Source organism: Penaeus monodon, chromosome 11 (genome assembly GCF_015228065.2).
Source record: "Penaeus monodon isolate SGIC_2016 chromosome 11, NSTDA_Pmon_1, whole genome shotgun sequence".
NCBI lineage: Eukaryota > Metazoa > Arthropoda > Malacostraca > Decapoda > Penaeidae > Penaeus > Penaeus monodon.
Window position 1 is genome coordinate 17,581,143 of NC_051396.1, and position 12,500 is coordinate 17,593,642.

Consider the following 12,500-nt stretch of genomic DNA (forward strand, 5'->3'; position numbering starts at 1 on the left):
GATGCCACATGATAAAGAATTAAACGTTAAAAAATTCAAGTATGTCCTCTGAGACTTTCTGCAGACTAGTGATGGAGTAAATGATGCCCCGCTTCGAGTACAACTGCATTATATACCCCGGCCGACCCAAGACAGAAGAGAAAAAAAATCGTCAAATTTTGATTTTATCATCTTAATGAACCTAGTTCTCAAATAATGAATATAGTTCGCGTCACAGAGGCCGTGTTCTCAGTGACAAAAAGAAGAGTACTAGAACTGTAATTCGATATGTCATGTATTTTGAATGATTTCTTTTGTCGTGTGGCAGAAGAGTCGACATGTTGGAATATGTCGAGTCGAAGAGTTACCAGCTTGACTTTTTCATTGGCGTTCGTGACGGTTGAGACGTACAAGTTCTGATGATATTTACGAACAAAGATAATAGAAACAGACATGCGTTTAGGGCAACTTTGTTTATAATTTTTACATAATCGTTTAAAGACGCATATATATCATAAGTTAATTAAATCATTGTTACACCTGGCATTAGTAATATCATGCAATACATGTGACGTCACGGAGTTACGTGCACGAACGCTCTCTAGCTGTGTAGCGATATTTACAGGCTTGTGAGTGTGTATGGGCACACACACACACACACACACACACACACACACACACACACACACACACACACACACACACACACACACACACACACACACACACACACACACACACACACACAAGCACACACACACACACACGCAGCTTAACTCTCATTCTCCCTCCATCCGTTTCAGGGTGGAATGGGAAGTTGACAACAAGCTCCCTTTCTTGGACACCTAAGTCCATCGCTCTGCTGACCACTTGTCTTTCTCCATATACTGGAAACCTATGCATAGTGGTAAGTACATACACATTTTCTCGTACCATCCTCTCCACTTAAAGAGAGGTGTTGCCATCTCGCTGTTCCTCCGCATCTGTGATCCCCAGTACCAGGGGATCGACTTCCTGCGTCGTTCGTTCTCGAAACCGGGCTACCCCCGTCATGTTCTCGACGTCTCGTTATCCAGGGCGCGGCGTACCTTCCACCACGACTCCTATCCTAAAGAGACTCCTTACCTACCCGTCCTCAACTTGCCCTACAATGAGGAGATTATCTCTCTCCGTCGCCCTCTTCACCCTCTCAACTGCAGGCTGATCTTTCGCCAGGTGAACATTCTTCATCGCAACCTGGTCCACACCAGCCCTCCATCTACCTCCTATGCTATGCTTGTACTTCCTGTGATAAGCAGTATTTTGGCGAGACAGGCGCCAGTCTCACTAAGCGTCTGTCTCAACAATACAACAACAATGCCCCATTTTGCCATCAGTGGGACACAGCTATCAAATGGATTGCTCAGCGGCGCGAATTGTCTTTCTTTCCGCTGATGTCCACGCCCGCAGAGAGGTGGAATCCTCCTTAATTAAGTTGCTGCCTAATTTCAACTTGAAAAGCAGCTTTTCTCCTGCCTATAGTCTCCTCGCCTTCCACATCCTCCGCCTCATCCCTTATGCCGGCCACCCTTCGCATAGACCGCCTGATCCTCCGACCTGACCTGACGTCCCTTCGCTTCTGTTCGTCTGTCCTAACCTGCCCGTTATACCGGTTGCCGGTTGATAAGGAACAAAATACAAAGTCGCCTTTTTAAATTGTCACCCTAGCATCCATACAACCGAACAACCAGCCTGGTCTGCCCTTCCTCATGGCAGTTTTGCTTGGACCATCACTGACTGAAGATGAATCACTGTTGACTCTAGAAACCCATTGACGAAAACGGCTTAATGGGTTTAAATGAATTCTTTATCAGAACAAAATGTGATAGACTTCAACGATAATACAGCATTAGAAGATATTACGGTAGTAAATGGGGTAAAAAAGAGGGGGAGTAAATGGGGTAAGATAGTGATTGATAGAAGAGGAAAATGTTAAGCACAAAGGCGAGTAGATCAAATGGAGTGTCTGAGGAAGGAGAACAAGTTGTCAATTGAAAAAGGTAAGGGATTCTGTGGGGACGTCTGACAAGCTGGGGGTCGGGGAAGAGAGGACAAGGAAGGAAAGGCGAGGGTACAGGCTTCAGTAAGTTATGTGGGACTGAATGATGGACATTGTGTGAGCATAGGAGTGAGTTGGAACTGTTGGGGATGATATACATAACAGGAACGTGAGAAGTATAAATGCTTGAGACAGGTGGGGGTAGTAGTCGGTGGCTGGTATGTTTGAAAAGTGGTTGGTAGGTTGTGAACATGGCTCGCAAATCGTGAAAAGGCATCTGCTTGTTCATTGCCGGGGATTCCGACTTCGCTGGGTATCCAGCTAGACAGATAAAACAACTGGACTTGCATCTTACGGCCTATAGTGTTAATAGAGTGTCTGGATTGTTTGAGTGATATTGAGTTGCGTGAATCGGCAAAGATGGTGATAAAATGAGGAAGACATGGAAACATGCGTTGTAAATCGAAGAGGATAGCATGTAGTTCTGTTGTAAGGACGCTCGATTCAGGAGGAAGGGGAAAGTTGTTTGTGAGAAGCTACGACTACGGCCAAAGATGGCTCCCAATCCCGAGATGGATTGGGAGCCATCCATATAGACAAGGTGATTAGAGAAAATATGTGAGGAGAAGAGAAGGTAGGATGTTTGAATTGGGTGGATAAGGAAAAAAAAGAAGAGCAGTTACAGGAGGAAGGTGTTAGTCAGGGAGGGAGGGATTGGGCTGAAAGAGTAAGGGATCGGAGATGAGGAATGGGTGAATGGGAAAGCAGAGCGCACATATGAAGGGGTAGGTAAATGAGGAGAAGAGAAGGTATGAAGCAGGGATTGAGATACATGTAGCTTGGAGAGAGAAAATTGATGAAAACGAGCTTAGTTTGTAAGAGACCAAAGGGCACGACGTCGAGAAAGGGATGGTTGGCCTGATTCAGTATATATGCTCTTAAGTGGAGATGATCGGAAGGTGCCTAGGTCTAATTGAAGACCGCAATGATGAATTGTGTCAAGGTGAGTGAGAAGAGAGGCAGAGACAATAAAATATATATGACCGCCATAATTACGGATGGAGAGGATTAGGGTAACATGGTGAAGTGTTTTCGGTCTGAACATCACGATATAAGTGAGAGTCTGTAAGAATCGGAGGTAACGGCGGGCTTTTTCTTTTACGGAAAGGATACGATTTCATCAAGACAGTTTGGAGTCAAAAATGACACCAGGAAACTTGCCTGAAGGGCCGAATTGGATGGAATCATCACAGAGAAAGAGTGGATGTTGGAAGCCTATATGCGAACGATAAAAAAATTGATGGAAAAGGTTTGAGGTAGAAAATCGAAAGCGTGGTTGGTTGCCCAAGAAGAGACTGATATTACTGCAAATTGGAGAAGCTCACGGAGAGCAGATATGGAAAGGTCAGAGGAAATGATGGCTAAATCATCTATGTATAATGATGATCAGATACCTGGTGGTTGAATTGAAACAAATCTTTTTGCAGCAATGAGACATATAGTGGTGCTGAGCACACTGCCTTTTACCAAAACAGCCGGATGTTAACCATCTTTTCCAGTACTTTGCATAGGCAGCTTGTGAGTGCTATAGGACGTAGTCTTGAGGAAAGATATGGGTTTGCTTGGTTTTAGGAAAGGTAGTACAAGGGCTTCACGGCAGGGGGAGGAAAGTTTCCGGTCGTCCATATGTTAGTGAATATTGATAGGAGGAAGGACAAGGAAGTAGTTGGAACGTATCGTAACATACGGTAATGTATACCGTCTGGCCTTTGTGAATATTGCGGCAAACTGTAATGAATGATTTCAGAAGAAAAGGGGGCATTAAAAATTATGTGGAAAAGATGCACTCTTTGTCTGATTTCATGGAAGAGAAGTGAGGAGAAAGGTGCTAGCGACCTGGCTAAAATAGGCACCAAGCTCAGTAGCTACTTGAAATGGGCCAGAGATGAGGCTATTGGATATGGAGGACGGAGGCATGATGAGGAGGATGTTTACATGATAGTTTATGGATCCGCCATCAGACTGTAGAGACAGGTGTAGATGTTACGGTGGGAAAATAATTTCAGCAGATGTTTGTGGTGAGTTACTTATTGTTTGGCAAAGATGAGCTTATGAATTTTAAATTTATATGAGGGCTGTTAATTGACTGTGGGTGCCTCTCTTGTAACGAGAGCTGTTCCAAGCAATCTGAGTTCCACTATGGAACACATTTTGAAGTGTAAGGTCGAGAAGTTAAGGGAATGGCTGTATAGGCTGCATTTGGGACATTGGCTGTGAAGTACATAAACATGTCTGAAGTGGAAGAGAAGGATGATGGAAGAAGGTCAAGAGTAGAGAGAGTCAAAGCACCAGCAGTGGAAAAGAATAAATAAGCGAACACTATTATAAAGGTGGTCTAGATCTAACCACTGAAAATCCAGACGAAGAGAAGGAGAGCAAAAAGAAAGATCAATGCTTGAAAAGAATTAGGAGAAAAAGAGGGAATATGAAGAAGACGATGTATGTCGACAGTATCTTTGAATGTAGATGGAATGGAGGTAGAGGAATAGGAGGATGGTTGAGAGACGAACATTCCCTTGAGTCATGCTTTTTTGGCCCTCAAGGATTTCTGGAGGGGAGTTGGGTGGAGAGGTTTGAGGAGGTGAAGATAGGCATCTGAGTAGATGTAGTTGTAGAAGTAGATGTAGTAGGTGAAGATGGGGTGGAATGTTTAGCTTGTCAAGTGCGATAGGAGGAGCAGATATTGGAGCATCTGGATTTAGAATGAAAAAAGGATTTGACTGTGGATTGATAGTGCTTTGCAGGGTGGCCAAAACGCCAAAACGGGAGGGGGATCAATATGGTCCAAGGGCATATTTGCTGCCAATACAGACCAATACAGGGAAAGGTGATGTCTACTCCACCATAGTCAGTGAGGCATTCAAGTAGGTTTTCACAGTCTGACCAGTCCTTTTCGCAGACAGGGCAATCGCCTGGGGAGATGGAAACTGTTCCGGTGCAAGTATTAAGGGAGGCTCAGATGTAACTGTGACAAAGTGTGAACAATCGAGATGGCTGCAGAAGGAAACTTGCCCACTTGTTTTTGGAGGCATTATTGGAAATGTAGGGTATTGTGTGAGTAAGGGGCTGTAGGGGAAATCACAAAACATAAATCCCATTTAGCTGGGTTAATCAGAGTATTCAAAAGGTTTGCAGAGGTGGGAACTGTAAAGGGGCGAAGGTGGGAGGAGGAGGGAGTGGTGTGGAGTGAGGCAGTATTGTGGCAGAGAGGGCAATAAGGTTGAAGAGTAAAGGGGGAAATGTAGAAAATGAAGATGATTGCGCATATAGGGTGGAAGATATTGGGAGTGAGGAAGGGTTGTTTTATGAAGGTTGAGTTGTAACTGGTAAGTTACAACTCAATATATATATATATATATATATATATATATATATATATATATATATATATATATATATATATATATATATATATATTAATTTTATATATATATTTTAATACATATTATATATATATTATGTATATATATTTATTAAATATATATTATATTATATATATATTATATATATATATATATATATATATATATATATATATATATGCACACACACACACAATAACAGTAACAATAACAATAATAATAATAAAAATAATAACAAATAACAATAATAATAATAATAATAACAATAACAATTTAAAATGTATACACATAATCATACAAGTGTTTACTTAACTCAGTTCTACCAGGAAAATGCTGTGCTGATTTTAGAATTTTTTGTGAAATGTCTCTGCACATAGATGGCTTTGTAAGTGCTTTGCAACAAAGTAGTCAGTTAGTGGCCCTTGTGACCTTACCTGATTTCACCTTTCCTTCAATTAGCAGGAAAAACATTTTTTTTTTTTTTAATGCTATGAATATTGATCATTATTTTTATTACAGTTGTGATGATTACTATAATATTATTGACATTAGCAACTGCAATATAAGATAACATCAAATATTTTCGAAAATCAAGGAAAAAGGGTAAACAGGGGAGGCAGGTAGTACTTGTAATTGGCTCATTGGTGACTTAATACTTGTGAAGCCATCTATGTGTAAAATAGACTCACAGTTGGCATGGCATGTATGTACATACATGCCATGTCCATCATTTTGGGGTTAAGTAAACACTTCACAGATGCACACACATACATTTATTGAATCATTCTATATCTCCTTTATATGGGCATTGAATATCTCTGAAACTGTTCTGGTGTGTTATGCCAGCACCTGACATTACTTAAACCTACATATTTCCATTACTACAGCAAAGGCTATCTGCTAAACTTGAAGCATACAGCCCTTCCTGGGAGGAGTAGAGAGGGGAAGAAATATTAAATTAGGTAAAGTAAAATTAAATGAATCTAAATAATATATTAAAACATAGCATACAATGTCCAAATTATACAAGAATGAGTTTAACTACTGTACAACTTGCAGAATGTACACAAAATATGTTAAGATAATACTTATACAGTACTAAAATCATGTTTGTCTGATACATTATTTGGCTTACCAGGTAAATTTAAAAACTGTAGCTTTCCTCCAGATATTATCTAGGATTAAAGTAACTTATCTCTTGCATGCACTCTCATATGCACAACCAAACTGCTTCTTTGAGAGAAACGCACTTCACAGATATTGCAATTATAAGGCTTCTCGCCAGTGTGTATCCTAACATGAGTTATTAAATTTCCTTTGTTGGTAAAGTTTTCACCACAGTACATACAGCTGAAAGGTTTCTCACCAGTGTGTGTTCTCATGTGAGTTATTAAGGAACTTCTTTGAGCAAAGTTCCTTTCACATATCTGACAAACAAAAGGCTTCTCACCTGTATGAACCCTCATGTGTGTTACTACACCACCTCTAAATGCAAACTTTGCATCACATATTGTACAACTGAAAGGTTTCTCTCCTGTATGCATTTTTTTATGGCTCACAAGAGCACTTCTCTGAGCAAACTTGCGGCCACACATTTCACAATTATAAGGCCTTTCTCCTGTATGCCGTCTCATGTGTATCACCACATTTTCTTTCCGACCAAATTTCTCGTTACATATGTCACATGTGTATGGTTTTTCTTTTGTATGTACCTTGAGGTGCCTTAGAAGATGCCCATTACTAGAAAAAGCTTTAGCACACACCTCACATCTGAAAGGTTTCTCACCAGAATGTATTCTCATATGAATGACCAACGCATTTTTACTACAGAATGTCTTTCTACATTCTGTACAAAAGTTTGTCTTTTCTGCTATGCTCAATAAAGGAGAGCATTTGAGGGAAAACTCTTCAGTCACACTCTGGCCATTATCTAGGGGATTCCAGTCTGCATGCAAAACTTCATTTTCCTCAAAATCAAATGAATTTTCTTCCTTTATGTCTATATCATCCTCCTGCTTAATATACACTGTACTCCCTTCATCTATGCAAATACTACTTTTTTCTCTGGAATTCATATCAGTAAGCAAGTATCCGCTACTGTCGCTCTCCAAGTGCTCTTGCATGATAACTCCTTGTTCTTGTTCTGTAAAAAAAAAAATTTTCTTTGCTATAAAAAATAAGTTATAACATACTTTAGTACTGTATTTATTTTTTTCCAATATATATAATATATGTATTACACCTGATTGCCAAAGTAATATATATGAATATAAATTTATATAACATTTGTTGTTACAAATTCAAATCATTTGCTGAAACATACACAATATGAGAATTCATTCATGACTTTTCTTATCACTACTCTAGGTGAATGTAAATGTGCGATGATTTCAAGTTTCCTTACCTAATTAACAATGGTACATTAAAATATATTTTGGTCTTAACATTTTAAAGTTGTTGTGTCTTGTAACAGCCTTGGCACAGAAAGCAGGTCTATCAGCCATTCTGTAAAAGGAAGGGAAAAGTTAATTTTTGAGCTAACTGGCTTGTATAAGTATAAAAATAAGAATATTACTGATAATTTACTGGTACAAGAAGATTGATGTTATGACAATGATCTCTATGGTACAAAGCAAATTAAGCAAATATCTTAAATTTTTCAAATCATTGTAGAAAATAAGTAGCTAACACATCATATTTTTGGCACAGATTATTATTGTAAAAAAAACTTTAATCAAATGCTAATTCTGATAGTAAATCCAGTGTATAAACATAAAGCATGACACAAGCCTGGTATGGTACATTGTGAATATATCTTTATTAGTGTAAATTTCCTAATACAAAGAGCATTCATTTTCATGTAGTTGGTGGATATGTATAAACCCTCTGATGCAAGCAATCCAATGTTTTATCATTCAATGATAATTAATTTAACAGTAATGAATATTTTCCTATAAATATAATTTTAACTTTAATGGGTATATTCTAACCATATGCTGCCACAGTTACAAATAGCTTGGAATATTTAATTATCATTTATGACATGTTTATCATATCATCAATTACCATCAGAAATAAAGAAATTGTAGGGTATACAAGGAAAAGAATGACAATGAGAAATAACCCCCTATCTTATCACAGGAGATAAAAATCAGATAAAGATTGCATCTAAAACTTTCAATTGGAAAGAACTCATTACTTTGAGGAAAAAAAAATATATATATATCCACACTATCAGAGGAAAAACAAAGCTACAAGGAAAATCTGAGCAAAATACATTTCTGCTGTGTGACAAGAAATACTATCTTCACTGCAGCCAATTTCAGGAAAGGAAAAACTGATAATATCTCCAGACTCTGCAGTACTCTAATTCGCCTTCTCTTTTTATACTCTTCTAATCTGCGGACACTCAATATTCTTGTTACAGATGTGTGAAATTCATTAAACTTAAATACACTATTTGTTATGCTGTAAACCATTTTCTTATTCTTTTTTCTTCTTAAATCGAAAGAGAAATAGCGAATTAGAGTCTGTAGGGTGAGTAGCTATTTTTTCCTCATGATTCAACAGAGTGGAGTTGGTAGGACAAGCTGCACTCATCAAGTAATCAAAATCAATGGTAGATTAGAGTGAGTGCCCTGGATCCTGCCATCCTGTACCGCATACAATACTGGTAAAATGTACATTTTGGACATATATGTACTGAAAAGAGACAATGCATGGATTTAAAAATAGAACTAGTTCTTTATTTGATATCAAATTATTCAGGAGTTCTACAAACTATACACATACTGGCCATGACTAAACTAATTAATAAAAAAAATCTGATTAACACCAATATACATATTCATTTTCAAAATTAGATAGTTAATATATTCACCAATTTGTCTTGTCCAATGTTACTATGGTCTCCATACTTTGCATTCTGGCAAAGGCAAACAAATCTATTGACCTCACTACTGGTTCATCAATAGATATGAAAGCAATCCTTACCCTGCCAATCATATATGGAAAGGTTTGATAACCTCAGAATGCACACAGTAATGACTAGTTTCATTTTTATATGGGCCTCTACTGAACACATCAAAATTTCAGGTGAATCTGAATATCTGAGAAGATGAAGAAGTAGGGGATTAATAATATTAGGAAGATAATGATAAGAATTTTGTAGGCTATTGTCAGTCTTATAATCTTGTGACCCCTTTTTTGGGACAGCTGTGGGTAAATCTTGCTGTTTTATAGAAGAAATCTAGGACAATTTACAGTTTTACCTAATCACAATTTTTTTTATGTGCCTTATGTCTTTCTGGTTATCTATGAAGTGCTTTGATTTGATACCTCTTTCCCATTGCAAATATCTAGTCTTTATACCTACCCTCTCTCCCTAAACAATCTTATGGGATCTGTGGGAATTTTTTTTTTTTATGGGTGGGGGGAGGAGCATGAAATCAAGTAATACATGCTTCAAATGAGGTTCCATTAGCTTAGGCTAGATCTTGCTTGCCTAGGCTTGAAGAGACATGTGGGATATATATAGATATATATATATATAATATATATATATATATATATATATATATATATATATATATATATATATGAAAGCAAGTAATATATGCTTGAAATGAGGTTATGTTAGGTTAGGCTGGTCTGGCTAGGCTAGAACAGACCTGTGGGAAATTGGGGTTTCTGGGTGGGGGAGTATGAAATCTAGTATTATATACTTCAAATGAGGTTGGGTTAGGTTACGCTAGGTCTAGCTAGGCTAGGCTAGAATACACCTGTGGGAAATTTTTTTTTTTGGATGAAGGAGCATAAAATTGAATAAAATATGCTTCAAATGAGGTTACATTAGATTAGTTTAGGCTAGGCAAGACTAGTATGGTGGGCCTACAAGCATAACTATAGAAAATCATTGCTTCTAAAATAGTGCCTCCCCTTATATCATATCCCTATGCTGCATCTGCCCTTTGGCTTTTTGCTACAAGTGCCACCAAAAGAAAAATCATGGTCATGACCGACCTTGACCTGAGCAGACCAAGAGGAATAATCCTCATTGCCACACCATGAACTCCACCGGCCAGTCCATGGTCCCTCTGTCCCGGGCAGGCCTTGCTGTTACTCAGTGCATTTTCTTTTGCTTTACCTTGTGCTATTTACTGCTGTGTCTTGTACTCTTTTACCAATAGGTAAAGCTCTATCACTAAATTCCTGGTGATACATGAAGTGTGTTGATTGACATTATACCCAATTTCCTGCAGGTTCCCCAAGATTGTTTAAGAAAACTAGATATTTACCACAGGAAAGAGGCATAATATTAGGCAAGGCACTACACACATCACTAGAAAAATCATACAGCATCAGAAACTTATTGGTTATGTTAAACTGTAAATAAAACTGTCTCACAACTAACTAGTCTCACAGGGTCATATACTGTTTACCTTACAATATATATATATATATATATATATATATATATATATATATATATATATATATATATATATATATATATGCATGAACCTAAATAATACCATTTTACCCTCACAGTCGACAGTTGACAAACCATTGAGGATAAGGAAAGGGCTGGAGCCTCTCTCTCTCTCTCTCTCTCTCTCTCTCTCTCTCTCTCTCTCTCTCTCTCTCCTCTCTCTCTCTCTCTCTCTCTCTCTCCACCAGATGTAGCAGACAATAACTGTCAGTAATTTCTTCAACAAACTGCCAATTACTACAACAAAACTGAAGTACCAAATGTAGAGTATATACCGCAAATCACAAGTAACCACTTTTTTTTTTTTTTTTCAAACAAATACGCTTCTGTACCTACCACCGAGTTCACCCAAGGCCTTCAGAGGCCTCGAGTCCCTCTGCCTTGACAGTCGACGGCGCGCCAGGTCGTGACCCGCGTCTCTAATTGTGTTTTCTGGCTTTGACTGGCCTGCGGATTTTGTTGACATGGTCGGTTATGACTGTGAGGTTTGTTTTAAGAATGAGTAGCCTTGTACAGCATGAGTATAACTGCAATTTTTTCACACGCGCTCGCTCGACAACACACACACACACACACACACACACGCACACGCACACGCACACACACACGCACACGCACACGCACACGCACACGCACACGCACACGCACGCACGCACGCACGCACGCACGCACGCTTCACGCACACACGCACTCTCTCTCTCTCTCTCTCTGATTGAGGAAAGGGACTCTGTATCACCGAAGAATGTGACATCATGATAGTGCAAATACAACAGATTCACACTATTACTGAACTTTTCAGACGCTTGTTCTCAGTTGGCTACCGCCTGGTAAAGAGTTGCTGGCAGCATATAATCATGAAAAGATCTTGTAAGAGAGAACAGACATTATAGATATTCACCCCCCCCCCCTTTTTTTTTCTTTTCTTTTTAAGTATGTTGGATTTTTTTTTCAGGTGTTGCCTAACAGGAATATATTATTTCTCTATTCAGTGCTCTCTATGTGTTTTTTTTTTTCTTCGGTGAATGTAATGGAATAAAATGCACACTTCGAGGAACATTTAAAATGGATAGGCTACTTGAAGAAAACGAGCGTACTTCAACAACCGTATATATTATGATTTCAAATGTGATGATTATGTTTACATATCTTATAGTAGATTAAGAGTAAATCCCGCATTACAGGAAATGTATACTGACGGGTATACTGAAAGAATATAAGCATATATTTTCCCCCAAGTTCGCCATTCAGCATTTAAGTTATTCAGTTACTTAGGGACTTCAGATAAAATATTTCTTCATCGTTAATAAGTATGACTCGTAATGTTATATCGTCTCTAGTTTTAAAAAATCACTATATGACACTAATGGCAAATTGAAGATTTCAATTATTCGCATCAATCTAGGTGTATGTGTGCCCGAGTGTTCTCACATAACCACACACACACACACACACACACACACACACACACACACACACACACACACACACACACACACACACACACACAGAAAAGAAAGAAAACAAAAACGTAAACATGTATCTCGGTCTTCCCTTTCTCCACCCTCTTCTC

At 38.4% G+C, this 12,500-nt stretch overlaps 1 protein-coding gene and 1 long non-coding RNA gene across 2 annotated transcripts; both read right to left on the minus strand.

Moving 5' to 3' along the window:
- Window positions 1-6,197: 6,197 nt before the first annotated feature.
- On the minus strand, window positions 6,198-7,783 carry LOC119578474 (gastrula zinc finger protein XlCGF8.2DB-like). Its single transcript, XM_037926050.1, has 2 exons — window positions 7,753-7,783; window positions 6,198-7,582 (listed from the first exon to the last, which is right to left on the minus strand). The coding sequence occupies exons 1-2, from the start codon at window positions 7,781-7,783 to the stop codon at window positions 6,621-6,623; spliced, it is 993 nt and encodes a 330-aa protein (XP_037781978.1). The 3' UTR covers window positions 6,198-6,620.
- A 55-nt stretch (window positions 7,784-7,838) lies between these two features.
- LOC119578785 lies at window positions 7,839-11,517 on the minus strand. Its single transcript, XR_005229211.1, has 2 exons — window positions 11,267-11,517; window positions 7,839-7,944 (listed from the first exon to the last, which is right to left on the minus strand). It is a non-coding gene; the product is annotated as an uncharacterized LOC119578785 (long non-coding RNA).
- Window positions 11,518-12,500: the final 983 nt, after the last annotated feature.